Source organism: Oncorhynchus clarkii, chromosome 29 (genome assembly GCF_045791955.1).
Source record: "Oncorhynchus clarkii lewisi isolate Uvic-CL-2024 chromosome 29, UVic_Ocla_1.0, whole genome shotgun sequence".
In the NCBI taxonomy this organism is placed as follows: domain Eukaryota; kingdom Metazoa; phylum Chordata; class Actinopteri; order Salmoniformes; family Salmonidae; genus Oncorhynchus; species Oncorhynchus clarkii.
Genome location: NC_092175.1, coordinates 31267376 through 31285584, shown reverse-complemented (window position 1 = coordinate 31285584; position 18209 = coordinate 31267376). Strand labels below are relative to the sequence as shown.

Genomic DNA, 18209 nt, shown 5'->3' with positions numbered 1-18209 from the left:
TTAAAGGGGTACACTCACATATGGAATTTTAGGAGTTTTATTTTCTGAGTATTAATTAGACAAGTACATTTTTTAAGATAAAGCGTTCTTTAATATGTCTAATATGGTATGGAACACGAATGTAAAGTGTGGTGTATCCTTTGACCTGTTTTCAGGGCTTTCCCAGGTGGTCTGATCAGCCACAGGGGGGAGCCATTTGAATAATTAATTTGTGGTCATGGGTGGTACTGGTTTTTAAGGTAAATTAATTATAATGGAGTTTATAGCTCTTGGACATAATTATTAGTTCAGAACCACAATTATTAGTTTTGAACCACAGAGGGAAAAAAGGAATTGAGGCAGGACAAATTATGGGGAGCGGAGGAACAAACTCTAGTGAGGAAGAAGGCCAGGTTCAGGGTTCTGTTTTAAACATTGGTTGTGAAGGGTTCAAATTGGCTACTATTGATTTAGTACTACAACAGGAACAGAAATTATATTAATCATCGATAATAAATGGGGGAGGATGGTCTTTTGAGGTTTGGACAGGACACAATTTAAGCCAATAGGGCAGGAAAATATATGATAGAAAAGGTGATTTTATAAGCATTCAAATTATTTATGAATATAAATAAGTTGCAGTTCTTAGGGATGGTAAATTACGGTAGATAAGGTATCTCAAACTATGCAACATATATTAAATTGTGACTGATTTCTAAGTTTAACCCCTGTTATTTTTTAATACATGAAAGAGATATATGGTTAGCATTCATTTTGGCTTTAATTAATCATTAGAATATTTTTATTTAAATAGTATTAAAGTTTGACAGGGACATATGACAACTGTGGTGATTCAGGATTGGGGATAGGATCAAGAACCTTACTTAACCAATATAAGGACTTTAGAAATTGACACCATAGACATGTTTTTCTAAAAAAAAAAAAAAATCCATGAGTTTAGATAAAGCCAATCAGTGAGACATTTAGTTAAAATTTGGAAGCAACACATAGTTGTTACAGACAGATAGGGGAAAGGGCAGACAGAGGAGTCCTCCCCGCACTGCTGAGACCTTGAAGGTTTGAGAGCAGAGAGGAAATGAACACAGATACCTCTTAAAGTAGATAAGACACTTGACAGAGAATTGGTACAGGATAGATCTGAATGGACGCCCAAGGGAGAATTGGACAAGTGGAGAATGAAAGGGGCTCCTACATGATAATGTCAGAACATAAGGATAATTGACTAATCTTACCTAAGTCATTGTTTAGAGTAGGCAAGGTTGTTACCTTGGCAGAGCCAGGCATCAAAGGGGGGATGGGTAAGTTGTGGTTTAGGATAGGACACTTAGTGGCCTATTGGATAATAAATAATAAATAAATAAAATAGCTAACAAGTAGATATAGAAGTTAAAGATATAATCAGATAGAACATATGAGAAACTGTTTGTTAACCAAACCTGTATGTCCAAGATTTTATGCATTACAGGTGAATTAAAGGACAAGGTGATTCACTCAATCCAGTCCCCGAGGAGAATAGACGGGAAGCAGCCCCGTTGGAAGGGGTCATACCAAGGACTCCTGGTGACAGCCTTCACCCTGAGAATAGATAAAATAACTACCTGAATTCATATCACACACTACGGGAGAGTAGGACACTCTGACACTGTCGAACAATCACAGTGTTCGAGAGGAGAACTGGAATTAACAGAATTCCGGGGGCCATCTCTCAAACGAAGACTTCCTTTCCTGTCATTCCATCCCTGTGTTTGTTTTCATAAAAGTGGAGGTGTGTCTTGGCTGCTGATGTGTTTTCTGGGAAAGGGTGGGGTTTTACAGGTGTACTGATTCGTCATGAGCTGTCTGATCGTGGGAGCCATATTCCTGATACACCATGAACCCCGAGAAGGCCAAAGAGGGTAACTTGACTCGTGCTAGACGAGGAGAATGTGATATTACCATAGCATCTTAGCAGGTCACTGGAACTAAATAGTAAGGAAGGGAGAGTGAGATTGGGAAGGATGTCTCAGTGGAGTTTCATGTAGACAAACTGGGGTCATTCACTATGGGCAGTCTAGAACCATGGGTCTCTATGGAAGGTATTTGTGTAAATCACAGTGTAATTAATGGAGTCAGGCCATAGCTCACACTGAAAGGGATGGCTATGTAAACCCATACACCCAATTTGGGACCAGATGAAGTATAGTAAGGGTTGGAGTTTCTGACTGTGTTCCCGAGCAGAGGAAGAATGGTATAAAGGTACGAATTAACATTAAAATGATAAAGACCCAGGATCTCGGGTTGGCTTTGACCAGTTTTCAACTGATACTATGGCACCGTTCCAGGTGGCAAAGGTTAGAGTTGGTAAGGAGAATATGGTCGGCCGGAGTTCAATCAATCTCCCTAACACAACGGACATTCCTAGTGTAATCATCCAGGGTAAAGGACCACTACGAATAATTCAGGTTCAAGATATATAAAGAGTATTAACCAAAACCTTGAGAGAACAAAATCAAATCAAATCATGACATGTATTAAAGTGTCGTCAGACTGGCTAGAATGCTTATCTACACAGGGAGGCTTTGGCCTGGTCATAAATTATCTATACTGGTGGGGGTCTATGTAGAAAGGCTTGAGAAATATACTGCCATTGTACCAGAGTGGAGGAGGGACGGGACAGTTTGAAACCTAATGACGTCATTTTCAGTTTATAACCTGTTGTAAATTGTATCATGTTCAGTACTCTCGAGAATAAATGCTAGTGCTTGATTTTGAGACTGGTCTCCGCCCATTTTATTAAAATAAGTTTCTTACAAATCCTTAGAAATGGGCTGAGTGTATTAATTGAATCGGGTAATAAACATATAGGAATTTAATTCCTCTAACATTGGGCCTCCTTATCAACGGGACTGAGAAAACATGACGACGATGACAGTTAAAAGTGCTGTTTTCAGCATTCACTTTCCACTTTCTTCTCCAACAGAGAGTTGTGACCTGTCTCTTCTCCAACAGAGAGTTGTGACCTGTCTCTTCTCCAACAGAGAGTTGTGACCTGTCTCAAGCCTATAGTCTGTCTCTTCACTAATCTGAATCCTACTCAGTACTGACCCCTTCTTCTTGCTCTTCTCTGTAGAGGCATCTTTCACATTCTCTCCTCCGTTGACGGAGATATCCTTAGGCACAGAGGGCTCCTTCTCCTCCTCCTTCTCTGTGCGGCTGGCAGACTTTTTCAGCACCTCAAAGTCAGAGTCGGGGTCCACCTCCAGGACCTGGTCCTCGGGGATGGTCAGGGTTCGTGTCAGGGGGGTGGTCCCAGCCATGATTTTAAAGGTCTCGTGGAACTCCACGGGCATACTGAGCCTCAGGAACAACAGATCGGTGTTGGCATTCTGAGAGCCGAAGGTCTTGTGGGTCAGTTTCAGACAGGGAGCGTTGTCCACCGTCCCATCCACACGGGACACCTACACAGGGGATGTGGGAGAAAGGGCAGAAAATCACATATTGAAAACCCACAGAAGAAAACATTTGAATGTTAACGTGTTTTAAATGGAATTATAAAATATAGGAAGGGAAGCCATTCCAAGACACTGTTGTTGAACAACATATGCTGTACTGTACATCAACGTGAGGGTGTTCTGTAGGAATAGGGATGAATTGGGGCAGGCTCTTGCTGAACCACATGGTGATGTCTCTCTTCATGTTGATGGCGAAGGGTTCAAAGCCCTCCTGAAGGCCACAGATGGTGAAGTAGCGCAGGCTGCTGACGTTCTGGCCCAGGTTGAGCCGGCCAACCTGAGACAGGCCCAGACTACACACAGGGATAAAACCTGGAGACCAGCAGATTCAGTTTAATGAATAACACTAATCTAAAATCAGTAGATCCATCCTACAAGGATTTACCTCCCAAGCCTCAGCAGCCTCCCCATCCGTCACCTCCAAGCACCCAGCAGCCTCCCCATCCGTCACTCACCATCTCCTATGTCAATGTCCTTGAAGGCCATCTCAGATCCAGAGTCACTGATCAGCATCTTTCCGTTCAGGGTGAAGAAGATGTTCTGCTCTACCAGGTCAATCATACAGCCCACCACGTCACCTGGCAACCAGATACGACCAAACGGCTCATTGCCCACATGCCAACGCTGAGCCTAAAAAAGAACGGTCAAAGTTCAAATACGACATGTTAGTGAATGTTTCCCTAAAACAGACACAGAACATTTATCCCCAACCATACCTTGAAACCATTGAAGACATAGGCGAGCTCATCTGCTCCCAGCTCTGTGTCAGCGCGGACACTGGGTCTGGCCCAACCCACTCTCATCTCCCCCACAGTCACAGCCTCAAACTCAAAGTACCACTTCCCCTGGGTCACCGCGTATGACCTCTCAGCCCGGAACACCCGGATCTTATCTCCACGAGAATGACCTTCCCCATGACCACCTAGCACAAACAGATTCAGGTGACATTATTAACAGGTTATATATTCATTATATACACAGTTCAATATACAGTGCCTTGCGAAAGTATTCCGCCCCCTTGAACTTTGCGACCTTTTGCCACATTTCAGGCTTCAAACATAAAGATATAAAACTGTATTTTTTTGTGAAGAATCAACAACAAGTGGGACACAATCATGAAGTGGAACGACATTTATTGGATATTTCAAACTTTTTTAACAAATCAAAAACTGAAAAATTGGGCGTGCAAAATTATTCAGCCCCTTTACTTTCAGTGCAGCAAACTTTCTCCAGAAGTTCAGTGAGGATCTCTGAATGATCCAATGTTGCCCTAAATGACTAATGATGATAAATACAATCCACCTGTGTGTAATCAAGTCTCCGTATAAATGCACCTGCACTGTGATAGTCTCAGAGGTCCGTTAAAAGCGCAGAGAGCATCATGAAGAACAAGGAACACACCAGGCAGGTCCGAGATACTGTTGTGAAGAAGTTTAAAGGCGGATTTGGATACAAAAAGATTTCCCAAGCTTTAAACATCCCAAGGAGCACTGTGCAAGCGATAATATTGAAATGGAAGGTGTATCAGACCACTGCAAATCTACCAAGACCTGGCCGTCCCTCTAAACTTTCAGCTCATACAAGGAGAAGACTGATCAGAGATGCAGCCAAGAGGCCCATGATCACTCTGGATGAACTGCAGAGATCTACAGCTGAGGTGGGAGACTCTGTCCATAGGACAACAATCAGTCGTATATTGCACAAATCTGGCCTTTATGGAGGAGTGGCAAGAAGAAAGCCATTTCTTAAAGATACCCACAAAAAGTGTTGTTTAAAGTTTGCCACAAGCCACCTGGGAGACACACCAAACATGTGGAAGAAGGTGCTCTGGTCAGATGAAACCAAAATTCAACTTTTTGGCAACAATGCAAAACGTTATGTTTGGCGTAAAAGCAACACAGCTGAACACACCATCCCCACTGTCAAACATGGTGGTGGCAGCATCATGGATTGGGCCTGCTTTTCTTCAGCAGGGACAGGGAAGATGGTTAAAATTGATGGGAAGATGGATGGAGCCAAATACAGGACCATTCTGGAAGAAAAACCTGATGGAGTCTGCAAAAGACCTGAGACTGAGACGGAGATTTGTCTTCCAACAAGACAATGATCCAAAACATAAAGCAAAATCTACAATGGAATGGTTCAAAAATAAACATATCCAGGTATTAGAATGGCCAAGTCAAAGTCCAGACCTGAATCCAATCGAGAATCTGTGGAAAGAACTGAAAACTGCTGTTCACAAATGCTCTCCATCCAACCTCACTGAGCTCGAGCTGTTTTGCAAGGAGGAATGGGAAAAAATGTCAGTCTCTCGATGTGCAAAACTGATAGAGACATACCCCAAGCGACTTACAGCTGTAATCACAGCAAAAGGTGGCGCTACAAAGTATTAACTTAAGGGGGCTGAATAATTTTGCACGCCCAATTTTTCAGTTTTTGATTTGTTAAAAAAGTTTGAAATATCCAATAAATGTCGTTCCACTTCATGATTGTGTCCCACTTGTTGTTGATTCTTCACAAAAAAATACAGTTTTATATCTTTATGTTTGAAGCCTGAAATGTGGCAAAAGGTCGCAAAGTTCAAGGGGGGCGAATACTTTCGCAAGGCACTGTATATATATATATGTGTGTGTGTATGTATATATGTGTGTGTGTATGTATATATGTGTGTATGTATGTATGTATGTATGTATGTATGTTTGTATGTATGTATGTATGTATGTATGTATGTATGTACAGTGGGGAGAACAAGTATTTGATACACTGCCGATTTTGCAGGTTTTCCGACTTACAAAGCATGTAGAGGTCTGTAATTTTATCATAGATACACTTCAACTGTGAGAGATGTGATTTTCTGGATTTTTGTTTTAGATTCCATTGTATGATTTTTAAGCAATTAATTTGCATTTTCTTGCATGATATAAGTATTTGATGCATCAGAAAAGCAGAACTTAATATTTGGTACAGAAATCTTTGTTTGCAATTACAGAGATCATACATTTCCTGTAGTTCTTGACCAGGTTTGCACACACTGCAGAAGGGATTTTGGCCCACTCCTCCATTCAGACCTTCTCCAGATCCTCCAGGTTTCGGGGCTGTCGCTGGGCAATACGGACTTTCAGCTCCCTCCAAAGATTTTCTATTGGGTTCAGGTCTGGAGACTGGCTAGGTCACTCCAGGACCTCGAGATGCTTCTTACGGAGCCACTCCTTAGTTGCCCTGGCTGTGTGTTTTGGGTCGTTGTCATGCTGTAAGACCCAGCCACGACCCATCTTCAATGCTCTTACTGAGGGAAGGAGGTTGTTGGCCAAGATCTCGCGATACATGGCCCCATCCATCCTCCCCTCAATACGGTGCAGTCGTCCTGTCCCCTTTGCAGAAAAGCATCCCCAAAGTTTCCACCTCCATGCTTCACAGTTGGGGTTGTACTCATCTTTCTTTTGTACTCATCTTTCTTTTTTTCTTTTTCCTCCAAACACGGCGAGTGGAGTTTAGACCAAAAAGCTCTATTTTTGTCTCATCAGACCACATGACCTTCTCCCATTCCTCCTCTGGATCATCCAGATGGTCATTGGCAAACTTCAGACGGGCCTGGACATGCACTGGCTTGAGCAGGGGGACCTTGCGTGCGCTGCAGGATTTTAATCCATGACGGCGTAGTGTGTTACTAATGGTTTTCTTTGAGACTGTGGTCCCAGCTCTCTTCAGGTCATTGACCAGGTCCTGCCGTGTAGTTCTGGGCTGATCCCTCACCTTCCTCATAATCATTGATGCCCCACGAGGTGAGATCTTGCATGGAGCCCCAGACCGAGGGTGATTGACAGTCATCTTGACCTTCTTCCATTTTCTAATAATTGAGCCAACAGTTGTTGCCTTCTCACCAAGCTGCTTGCCTATTGTCCTGTACCCCATCCCAGCCTTGTGCAGGTCTAAAATTTAACCCTTGATGTCCTTACACAGCTCTCTGGTCTTGGCCATTGTGGAGAGGTTGGAGTCTGTTTGATTGAGTATGTGGACAGGTGTCTTTTCTACAGGTAACAAGTTCAAACAGGTGCAGTTCATACAGGTAATGAGTGGAGAACAGGAGGGCTTCTTAAAGAAAAACTAACAGGTCTGTGAGAGCCGGAATGATTACTGGTTGGTAGGTGATCAAATACGTATGTCATGCAATAAAATGCAAATGATTTACTTAAAAATCATACAATGTGATTTTCTGGATTTTGTTTTAGATTCCGTCTCTCACAGTTGAAGTGTACCTATGATAGAAATTACAGACCTCTACATGCTTTGTAAGTAGGAAAATCTGCAAAATCGGCAGTGTATCAAATACTTGTTCTCCCCACTGTATGTGTGTATGTATGTATGTATGTATGTATGTATGTGTGTGTGTGTGTGTGTATGTGTGTGTGTGTGTGTGTGTGTGTGTGTGTGTGTGTGTGTATGTATATACACACACACACACACACACACACACACACATACTCATTGGACAGTTTATTAGGTACACAACCCTGTTGACAAAAATGGTCACATGTCTAGCTATATAAAACTGTCAGACAGGCATCGAGGCATTCAGTTACTGTTCAATTGAATGTGAGAATGGGCAAAACAAATGACCTAAGTGACTTTGAGCGTGGTATGATCGTCAGGGCCAGGTGCGCCGGTTTCAGTATCTCGGAAATAGCTTTTCATGCACAACAGTGTCTAGGTTTTACAGAGAATGGTGCGACAAAAAAAAAACATCCAGTCAGGTGTGGGGGAAAGTTTTCCTGGCACACATTAGGTCCCGTGATACCAAGTGACCAACGTTTCCATGCCCTGAAGAATTCAGACTGTTCTGGAAGCTAAGGGGGGTCCGACCCGGTACTAGATCAGTTTATATCTTGGCAGACAGACGGACAGACTCACTGCTCTCCTGGTCAGGTGGCTCAATGTTGTAACCGTAGCCGATGAGAGTGCGGACAGCTGCACAGACAGTGTCTCTGTTGGTCTTCTTGGTCTTTTCATCCAGCAGGTTGTATGGCACCAGGCGCGGGTTGCGTTTGTTCATTATGTCCTGAACATGGAGGTAAACAGTTCAAATCAACAAACAATTGTGTGAGTCATAGAATGATTGTGCAAGTTACGGACTTTAATCTCCTGGAAAGATTGATACTGTATAAAGAAAGCTCCAAGAACAATATTGTTTGTTTTTCTAAACATCTTGAATAGTTATGTAAGGGAAATGTTAATGTTGGTGCTATTCTTATAACTAATTTCTGTGTTCTATTCATGTGCTGTTCTATAAACCAATTCCTGTGTTGATGCAAGTGGCTGACTGCACAAATCACACCTATCAGTAGCTGTGATTTGGCAGTACGCCCAGACCGTGTTTTGAGAACGAAGGACCGTGTTTTGAGAACAAACTAAAGATATCTCAGTTTCAAGGTCTCAGCTTAGATAAGAGAAGCTTTGTGAGGTGTTGGTCTGTCACATGTTATGAAACAGTATTGGTCAAGCACATGGATGAAACAAAACAGTAATGATTAATTAATTATGCTAAATCATGGAAATATAACATGTCTGTGTATAGCCGTGTGTAAGACAACTGTTGGGACTGCTTCGGCAGAGTTTTTCTGACAGACGTGTACTATGGTGCATTGAGTTGGTTGGAACCTCTCCAGCGCGTTGACAATAAACAATGATTCATTTAAGATTGACTTTGAGTGTCTCTGTGGAAGAATTTCCACAACAGTTACATAAATGTTGGCTCTGAAAACATCACAACTACGACAACTCATGAGTCAGTAGGACTCATACTTCACCCAGACTTCTGCATAACTTTGGGTGAGCTTGTTGTGTGCCCACCTGTAAGCCTTCGTGTGCGTTAAAAGCCACCTGACAGAAACACATTGTCTAAAATGACTTAAGCTATGATCACAGGTTAGCTTTCCCACGGGATCAGAGAGAGATGAAAGATACCTGTACAATGCTGTAGGTCCACCCCTGGTGAACCCTGTCACGAGCCCACACGTTGTGCCCATTCTCTGCCAGTCTCTCCACTAGGTTGGTCTGGTTGGGTGTCAGCTTGACATGGTTGAGGTCCAGAGGGGCAGGCTTATATCCACTACTCATCATGTACCTGTGGACCAAACATGATGTTATGATTAGACTAGTAAGTGAGATGTCATTAGGACTCTTCTATTACACTCACTAAGTGAACAGGCCTCTACTTAAATGACAATCCAACATTTCAAAACGTTTATCTATGATAATGTGAATGAAAAAGGAAACCGCACACTGCTCTTGATAGTATTACTGATCTTTAATAAGCTGACGTATCAGCCTCACGGCCTTCGTCAGAAAACAATACTGTCAACCATGTTAGTTAATATCGGAGAATAATCGAGTCAACATCTAAAATAGTCTGGGATCCTGTTTTGAGGTCTGACTCACGTCTTGGGCATCTTGATGTTCTTCAGGTTCTCCTCTGCTTTCTCATCTCCCATGCCCACATGGCAGCCCAGCGCCAGTAGAGTCCTTTGAGAAACAGAGGTAGTGAATACTGAGCACACACACACTAGGCGGAGAGGGCGTGTACAAGACCTTGACTCACTTGAGTGTTTCTACTGACATGGCAAGGTTGTAATTCCTCTCTGGCTCTGGCAGGCTCTGGAAACCTACCAGGCAGGGGTGCAGTTTCTGGTTGTCATCTCGGAACTGGAGTAGAGGAATGCAAGCAGAGGCCAGAAACTATTTGTTTGCCAGATTGAAGTAAATAGATATCAGTCAGTCATGTAAGCAGTGTGAGCTGAATAGGGCATTATGGGAAGCACTCACCGACCCATAGGTCCATCCTTGTTCAATGCGAGTGACAGCCCATAGCTCATGGCTGTTTTCTGCCAGCTTCTCCCGAATGCGCTCCAAGTGAGGCGGAAGCACAATCTGAAAGGACAACATGGTGAATGGAAGCAAGAGAAAGTAGACAGAGAAATGCATTGATAAGTCAAGACTTTTACCTGTGCTGTGTCCACAGGGCAGGGGGTGAAGGCTGTGTGCGAGAGGGACTGTGTAGGCCCCAACAGATTGCGGACACCATTGACATCATGCTTATACTCCTTGATGGGCTCAATATGCAGTCGATCCTTGGGTAGCACAGCCTCATAGCACGGAGCATAGCCTGGGGGTGGGAGGAATTTAAAGTCTCCATGACGCCCTCCCAGGAGAAAACGAACCCTGGACGTTTTAAAGAAGAACAACATTAGCAGTGACGACTCATTCTACATCCTCTCTGACAGATTCTAAATAACAACAGCCCTGTTAGCCCCATCAGAGGTTCTCACTTGACGCCTGCAGAGAAGCTGACGACAGGGAAGAATAAGCCATCCAGGTTGAAGTTCTCAAACATGCCCTGCACCGGGTGCCCGTTGATACGGAAAGAAATACTGGGCACACTCAGATCAAGGCAGCAGCTGACGACATCGTCTGCGGCTAGGATGTGCATGTTGGGGGTGGCGACATGACGTGGGACTCGTCCTGGGGAGGCAGACAGACAGAGGTCAGCATCACCTCAACCTTGTCAAAGAGAACTGCATTCTACAGATAAGCCCTGCTGACTCTACCTGACCACAGGTGGAGTCCATCAAAGGCGTATGAGTAGAGGTCGTCCCCCACCCCGTTACCACCCCAGCCCTCACCACCTCCAGGGTAGGGGCTGTAGCCATCAGTCAGAGCCCAGCCCACACGCAGGTGGAAGGCCTGGGCGGTCAAGAAGGGCTTTACATGGTCCACCATCACCTCAAAATACCACTTCTTATACTGAGTTGATCCTCCACACGTTCCTAGGAAGATGTTGGGCCTCACACTGAGGGGGGAGGAAAATAACCACAACTTTAACGGTTTGAAGGAAAAAACTAATTGGATATTCAACTAAATGTATTTAGAATGACCTGATGTCACACCTGGTGACATAATTGATGATGTTGGACTGCAGGAGGAGATCGCGACCCGGAAGCAGATTCTCTGTGATGAGATTCTGATTGGACCTTACAGCCACCCCATTACACACACACAAAGAGCAGAGCACATCTAACACCTAAGAAAACACAGGGAGAGAGCAAGGTCAAAGGGCTAGTGATTCCCAAATCACTGGACTGCCAACCAGGTTACCTTTGAACACTTCTCTGGATAAATACAGGCTTAAATAATATTCACTGACCTTGTGATTGCGTCCATGCTTATCCAGTAGAGAAATTATAGATTTAATGTGGTTCTCCTGGATAATGTTCAAAACCTCTGGACTCTCAATCAGAACACAGTACAGCACCTCCAGGATGCCTGCGGTGAACATAATACACAATGAAATACTGACGATTCACCCAAAACACATTCAAGTCAATCTGAAAGGGGTGCTAAAGGTTCTGAAATGGTATTTACCTGAGGAGGCCTCCAGACGGTCCAGTTTGCTGACCAGCCAGTCCAGATTATCACAGAACAGTGCACAGTTCGCCCGGTTCCCCCTGATCAGTGAGGCTTCATATGAAGACAATGACAGAGAGACCAGACAATACCCGATCAGAGCTAGGTCGTGTTCAGGATGACGGGCATGCTGGCACAAAAACTACAGCAATGCAGAGAAGGTGATGTACCTTGGAACACGAAGTGAAAGGATCAATAGCGGGTCACATACCCAGCAGCTCGTAGAGGAGATTAACTATCTCCTTCCAAGACTCGGCAGCCTCCTCCCCTGCAAACTCGGAGAAGTGGGCCGCTGTGTTGTAGACATTGAGTCGGTCGATACAGTCCAGCACCAGGGTGATCATGCCCTGTTGGAATGGCACAAAAAGCATGGGAATACCAAAGGCAGGAGCAGTTCAGGGAAAATAGTTAGAAAGTAAATCTTTATTTGTCACAGCACAGAATACAGCGGGTGTAATGATACAGTGAAATGCTTACTTGCAGTTCTTCCCCAACAGAAGCGAATTCAGGTGTATTCAGACACCTGGACTTTTTCCACATTTTGTTACGCTACAGTCTTATTCTAAAATTAATTAAATTATTATTTTTCCTCATCAATCTACACACAATACTCCATAATGACAAATCAAAAACAGATTTGACATGATTTACATACAGTAAGTATTCAGACCCTTTGTTATGAGACTCGAAATTGAACTGCATCCTGTTTCCATTGGTCATCCTTGAGATGTTTCTACAACTTGATTGGAGTCCACCTGTGGTAAATTCAATTGATTGGACATGATTTGGAAAGACACACACCTGTCTAGATAAGGTCCCACAGTTAACAGTGCATGTCAGAGCTAAAAACACGCCATGAGGTCGAAGGAATTGTCCGTAGAGCTTCGAGACAGGATTCTGTCGAGGCACAGATCTGGCGAAGGGTAGCAAAAAATGTCAGCAGCATTGAAAGTCCCCAAGAACACAGTGGCCATGATTCTTAAATGGAAGAAGGTTGGAACCACCAAGACTCTTCCTAGAGCTGGCCACCCGGCCAAACTGAGCAATCGGGAGAGAAGGGCCTCTGACAGAGCTCCAGAGTTCCTCTGTGGAGATGGGAGGATCTTCCAGAAGGACAACCATCTCTGCAGCACTGCACCAATCAGGCCTTTATGGTAGAGTGGCCAGACGGAAGCCATTCCTCAGTAAAAGGGACATGACAGATGCTTGGATTTAGCCAAAAGGCACCTAAAGGACTCTCAGACCATGAGAAACAAGATTCTCTGGTCTGATGAAACCAAGATTGAACTCTTTGGCCTGAATGCTAAGCGTCATGTCTGGAAGAAACCAGGCACCATAGCTGTGGTGAAGCATGATGGTGGCAGCATCATGATGTGGGGATGTTTTTCAGCGGCAGGGACTGGGAGACTAGTGAGGATCGAGGGAAAGATGAACGGAGCAAAGTACAGAGAGATACTTGAAGAAAACCTGCTCCAAAGCGCTCAAGACCCCTGACCGGGGTGAAGATTCACCTTCCAACAGGACAACGACCCTAAGCACACAGCCAAGACAACTCAGGATTGGCTTTGGGACAAGTCTCTGAATGTCCTTGAATGACCCAGCCAGAGCCCAGACGAACCCGACCGGGCATCTCTGGAGAGACCTGAATATAGCTGTGCAGCGACGCTCCCCATCCAACCTGACAGAGCTTGAGAGGGTCTGCAGAAAAGAATGGGAGAAACTCCCCAAATACAGGTGTGCCAAGCTTGTAGCGTCCTACCCAAGAAGACTGGAGCCTGTAATCACTGCCAAAGGTGCTTCAACAAAGTACTGAGTAAAGGGTCTGAATACTGTGATATTGTGATATTTCCGTTTTTTTAAATACATTTGTAAAAGTTTCTAAAACCCTGTTTTTGCCTTGTCATTATGGGTTATTGTGTGTAGATTGAGGAGGGAAACAATTGAATCCATTTTAGAATAAGCCTGTAACGTAACAAAATGTGGAAAAAGTGAAAGTGTCTGAATGCTGAATACTGAATGCTGTACAGTGTATCCTCTGGAGCTGCTGTCTGTGAGCACTGACCTCCTCTTGGAAGAGGTTCTGTCTGTTCTTAAGGGAGCGTAGTCTGGTCTGTTTCTCCTCGTGCTCCAGCTCCTCTGGGGGCTGGAAGTAGAAGATGAGGTCCTGCAGGGAGAGGACCACAGAGTCCATGGGCAGAGACGGGGAGCCTGAAGATGACTTGTTCTTCCCACTCAGAGAGTCCAGCGCTCTGGAGACACAGAACAAGCCACAACGTCACGGCACTGACCATGATGTCAAACATTAAAGCAGGGCCATCTGGCCCTCCTGAAGGATAGCAGTAAGTCAAAGGGGGTCTATACATAACACCATAATGTGCACAAGCATGAACATGTTCACCGATTCCTAGGTATGTGCTCAGACAGCAAGCGCAGTGGGAGTGGAGAGGGGCCATACTTGATGAACTGGGTGAAGAGGCCTGCTGTGTTGTAGATCATACGAGCAGCCTGGAACTCCTCTGTCTGGGAGCGGGCCACGGTCAGGGCATCGTCCATGTGGCCCTCCTTATGAAGGATGGCCTGACAGATACAAGAGGTGCATTAACAACATGGATAAAAACTAGGTTCATTCAAGGGAGAAGCTGACTACAGAGTACTTTAAAAGGCACTAAAATGTCTTTATTTTGCCTTAGCATGTAGTTTGACTTTGTTCTTCCTGTCCTGTAGGTGTTCAGGGCAAGTTGCCACATGAGTCCTCCTTACCTTCCTCTTAAGAGGTCCCAGGCGAGCGGACTTGGCATCGACAGAGGCGTATGTAAGCCAGAGGCCAGTGGAGACGTGCTGTACAAAACACATGGACTCCCCATACTTGATCTCTGGCATGCCCATGCCCTCCACATCTCGCTTCTTAACCACCTCCACCTTTTCCTGCGGGGTGGAACATTAAACAACAAGGAGAAGGAATTCAACACAACATCAACAGTGCTGGGTATGGAGGGATGATGGAAATGTTGTTACCTTCTATGAAATGGACTACATGAGGAAAATGCATGTAGTCCATTGCTCTTTTTATTTTCACACTGCCGTTTGTGATGACCCTGACCTTGGAGATTCTGAAGCAGAAGGCTGACATCTTGGCGTTGGCTTTTTCAGGGTCCACCACCATCAGTCCTTTCTCTTCATCCAGGCAGAGGTAGCGACCTGTGGTTATATGACGCACTCGGAACGACTGGCCCCATTTCATGTGACCTCCACTCCATCTACACAGAGCCATAATTATAACCCCAAGGAGAGAACTCGTAAGAAATGTGAATGGTTTATGTTACTTAAAGCTGATGGACACAAGGGCATTCGCTCACCCAATCCGGAGGGGTTCTAGTCTCCATAGTGACCGGGCATGGCTACAGACAGCACCCCCTTCATAGTGAGCAATTCTGAAAAACAGAGATGGGCTGTTAGTGACAGATGATAAGGTATCTGATTAAATGTGGAGTAATTCAACAGATTTCATCACCTGCGCTGGTTGTCTCCTTGCTCGGCAGCAGGGATAGCCAAGCACTCATCCATGTGACCATGGAACAGTCTCAGAACATAGCCTCCAGTCAGAAAGCCTGAGGGGATAATGTTACATCAACAATGAGAGAAAGACCAACTCAATCACCAACGAAAATGCAGTCCCCCAGTGCATAACTGCAGCAACAGAGATATGCACTGTGAGGCCATATAAATTATACATTGTGGGGCCATGTGTGGTGCTGTCTGTATATTATGCACTGTGTGGCCATGTGTGGTGCTGTCTGTATATTATACATTGTGGGGCCATGTGTGGTGCTGTCTGTATATTATGCACTGTGGGGCCATGTGTGGTGCTGTCTGTATATTATGCACTGTGGGGCCATGTGTGGTGCTGTCTGTATATTATGCACTGTGGGGCCATGTGTGGTGCTGTCTGTATATTATACATTGTGGGGCCATGTGTGGTGCTGTCTGTATATTATGCACTGTGTGGCCATGTGTGGTGCTGTCTGTATATTATGCACTGTGGGGCCATGTGTGGTGCTGTCTGTATATTATGCACTGTGGGGCCATGTGTGGTGCTGTCTGTATATTATGCACTGTGTGGCCATGTGTGGTGCTGTCTGTATATTATGCACTGTGGGGCCATGTGTGGTGCTGTCTGTATATTATGCACTGTGGGGCCATGTGTGGTGCTGTCTGTATATTATGCACTGTGGGGCCATGTGTGGTGCTGTCTGTATATTATGCACTGTGGGGCCATGTGTGGTGCTGTCTGTATATTATGCACTGTGGGGCCGTGTGTGGTGCTGTCTGTATATTATGCACTGTGGGGCCGTGTGTGGTGCTGTCTGTATATTATACACTGTGGGGCCGTGTGTGGTGCTGTCTGTATATTATGCACTGTGGGGCCATGTGTGGTGCTGTCTGTATATTATACATTGTGGGGCCATGTGTGGTGCTGTCTGTATATTATGCACTGTGTGGCCATGTGTGGTGCTGTCTGTATATTATGCACTGTGGGGCCATGTGTGGTGCTGTCTGTATATTATGCACTGTGGGGCCGTGTGTGGTGCTGTCTGTATATTATGCACTGTGGGGCCGTGTGTGGTGCTGTCTGTATATTATACACTGTGGGGCCGTGTGTGGTGCTGTCTGTATATTATGCACTGTGGGGCCGTGTGTGGTGCTGTCTGTATATTATGCACTGTGGGGCCGTGTGTGGTGCTGTCTGTATATTATACACTGTGAGGCCATGTGTGGTGCTCTCTGTATATTATACACTGTGAGGCCGTGTTAAATTCAGAATATTTAGATTTCTGTATGCTGTCAGTCAAACTGTGCAAAAGTGAAACCGAAACTTTGCAGTTAGGTTTAGGCATTAATTCAGAGTGGTTAAGGTAAGGTTTAAGGATTGGGATAGGGTTAGGGTTAAAAGGTCAAATTTACAAATAAAAATAAGTGCCTAGCACTGGGATTGAACACGCGATCCTCTGTTCGCCCATCAACAAGACCCTTGCACGAGCCTACTAGATACTAGGTGACTCGCCACCTAGTGGACAGTAGGAAATTGCAATGGAAATAATGAAGACACCCAGGCATGGAAATCAGTTGCCTGCAGTTTTGAGTCACCCAGGAGTCATATTCCACACGAGAAAGACATGGCAGTCAAGTGTAGTGTTTCTAGATAATAAACTCATGATTATGAAATAGAAAAACAATCCAAGCATATACACACCTTCCGCAAGTTCACAGCCAGACATCACAGGGTTCATGGTCCACAGAGTCTGCATGAAGGAGGCGTCCACCATGAGTTCACCACTGGCATAGGAGAGATGCTAGAGAGAGAGAGAGACAGAGAGAGACAAGAACATGTCAGCTCCATCCCTAACCTTGGTCTGAAAGTCCACTTGGCAATGTGTCACCAACGTGGCTCACCAGGTATCTCTCAGAGGACACGCTGACCAGGATGAGGTCATCTCCCACCCTGACCTTCTCTCCCTCTGATCTCTGCTTGGACGCGGGATGAATGGTCCACCAGCACGCCTCCCCTGTGAAGGAATAAATGCATCAGTCAACGAATGAGCAATATGAACACGGTGCAGAAAAGATGCAGACATACCACTGCTCTTCTCTATGGTAAAAGCCATACCTGTGGAATCTTCCTGTAAGCCCACATCAAAGGCCAGTTTGTCTGTGAGTGACCTTGAGGTAGTCAAACAGCTGAGGTACTGCAGTACACAGAGAGAGTGGATATTACACAGTGAATCACAACGCGCTCATTGACAAGCAAACCCATGTAACAGTAACACTGAGTTTACAGGGGAGTGTGGGTGTGAGAGACTACTGGATGAGGTAGAACATGTGAGAGACTACTGGATGAGGTAGAACATGTGAGAGACTACTGGATGAGGTAGAACATGTGAGAGCCTACTGGATGAGGTAGAACATGTGAGAGCCTACACAGCGAGACGGAGAGGAGGCTGCTTACCATGCTGGAGTGAGTGTGTTTCAGAAGGATAGCGTGGCCATACAGCAGGGTACGGTGGCCCCCTCCTTGAGATGACTGGACAGAGCAGAGAATAGAGAGAGACATTACAGAGAGAGAGAGAGAAAGTAAAAAACAAAATCGAACCAAAGAGAGTAGTGTATGATTCAACATTCAGCATACAGACTGCTAAGGTCAGGCACACAGGACTGTTGAAGACTGGGGACAGAGACAGGAGTTGAAGAAAGCATCCTCCTCGT

General features: G+C 44.9%; 1 protein-coding gene across 1 annotated transcript in view; it reads right to left on the bottom strand.

Annotated features, from left to right (window-relative positions):
- Nucleotides 1-18209, bottom strand: part of LOC139388770 (ryanodine receptor 1-like) — a 91485-nt gene that overhangs the window by 64783 nt on the left and 8493 nt on the right. The window contains exons 5-30 of the mRNA XM_071135681.1: nt 17953-18027; nt 17614-17692; nt 17400-17512; nt 17200-17299; nt 15460-15556; nt 15305-15379; nt 15049-15205; nt 14709-14873; nt 14404-14525; nt 14011-14197; nt 12160-12295; nt 11907-12002; nt 11689-11807; nt 11432-11565; nt 11093-11334; nt 10814-11006; nt 10490-10706; nt 10311-10415; nt 10087-10190; nt 9927-10010; nt 9453-9612; nt 8400-8547; nt 4208-4413; nt 3947-4121; nt 3595-3803; nt 3085-3437 (exon numbers count right to left, since the gene is read on the bottom strand). Coding sequence (XP_070991782.1) covers nt 3085-3437; nt 3595-3803; nt 3947-4121; nt 4208-4413; nt 8400-8547; nt 9453-9612; nt 9927-10010; nt 10087-10190; nt 10311-10415; nt 10490-10706; nt 10814-11006; nt 11093-11334; nt 11432-11565; nt 11689-11807; nt 11907-12002; nt 12160-12295; nt 14011-14197; nt 14404-14525; nt 14709-14873; nt 15049-15205; nt 15305-15379; nt 15460-15556; nt 17200-17299; nt 17400-17512; nt 17614-17692; nt 17953-18027 — 3851 coding nt within the window. The remainder of the gene's footprint in view (nt 1-3084; nt 3438-3594; nt 3804-3946; nt 4122-4207; nt 4414-8399; nt 8548-9452; nt 9613-9926; nt 10011-10086; nt 10191-10310; nt 10416-10489; nt 10707-10813; nt 11007-11092; nt 11335-11431; nt 11566-11688; nt 11808-11906; nt 12003-12159; nt 12296-14010; nt 14198-14403; nt 14526-14708; nt 14874-15048; nt 15206-15304; nt 15380-15459; nt 15557-17199; nt 17300-17399; nt 17513-17613; nt 17693-17952; nt 18028-18209) is intronic.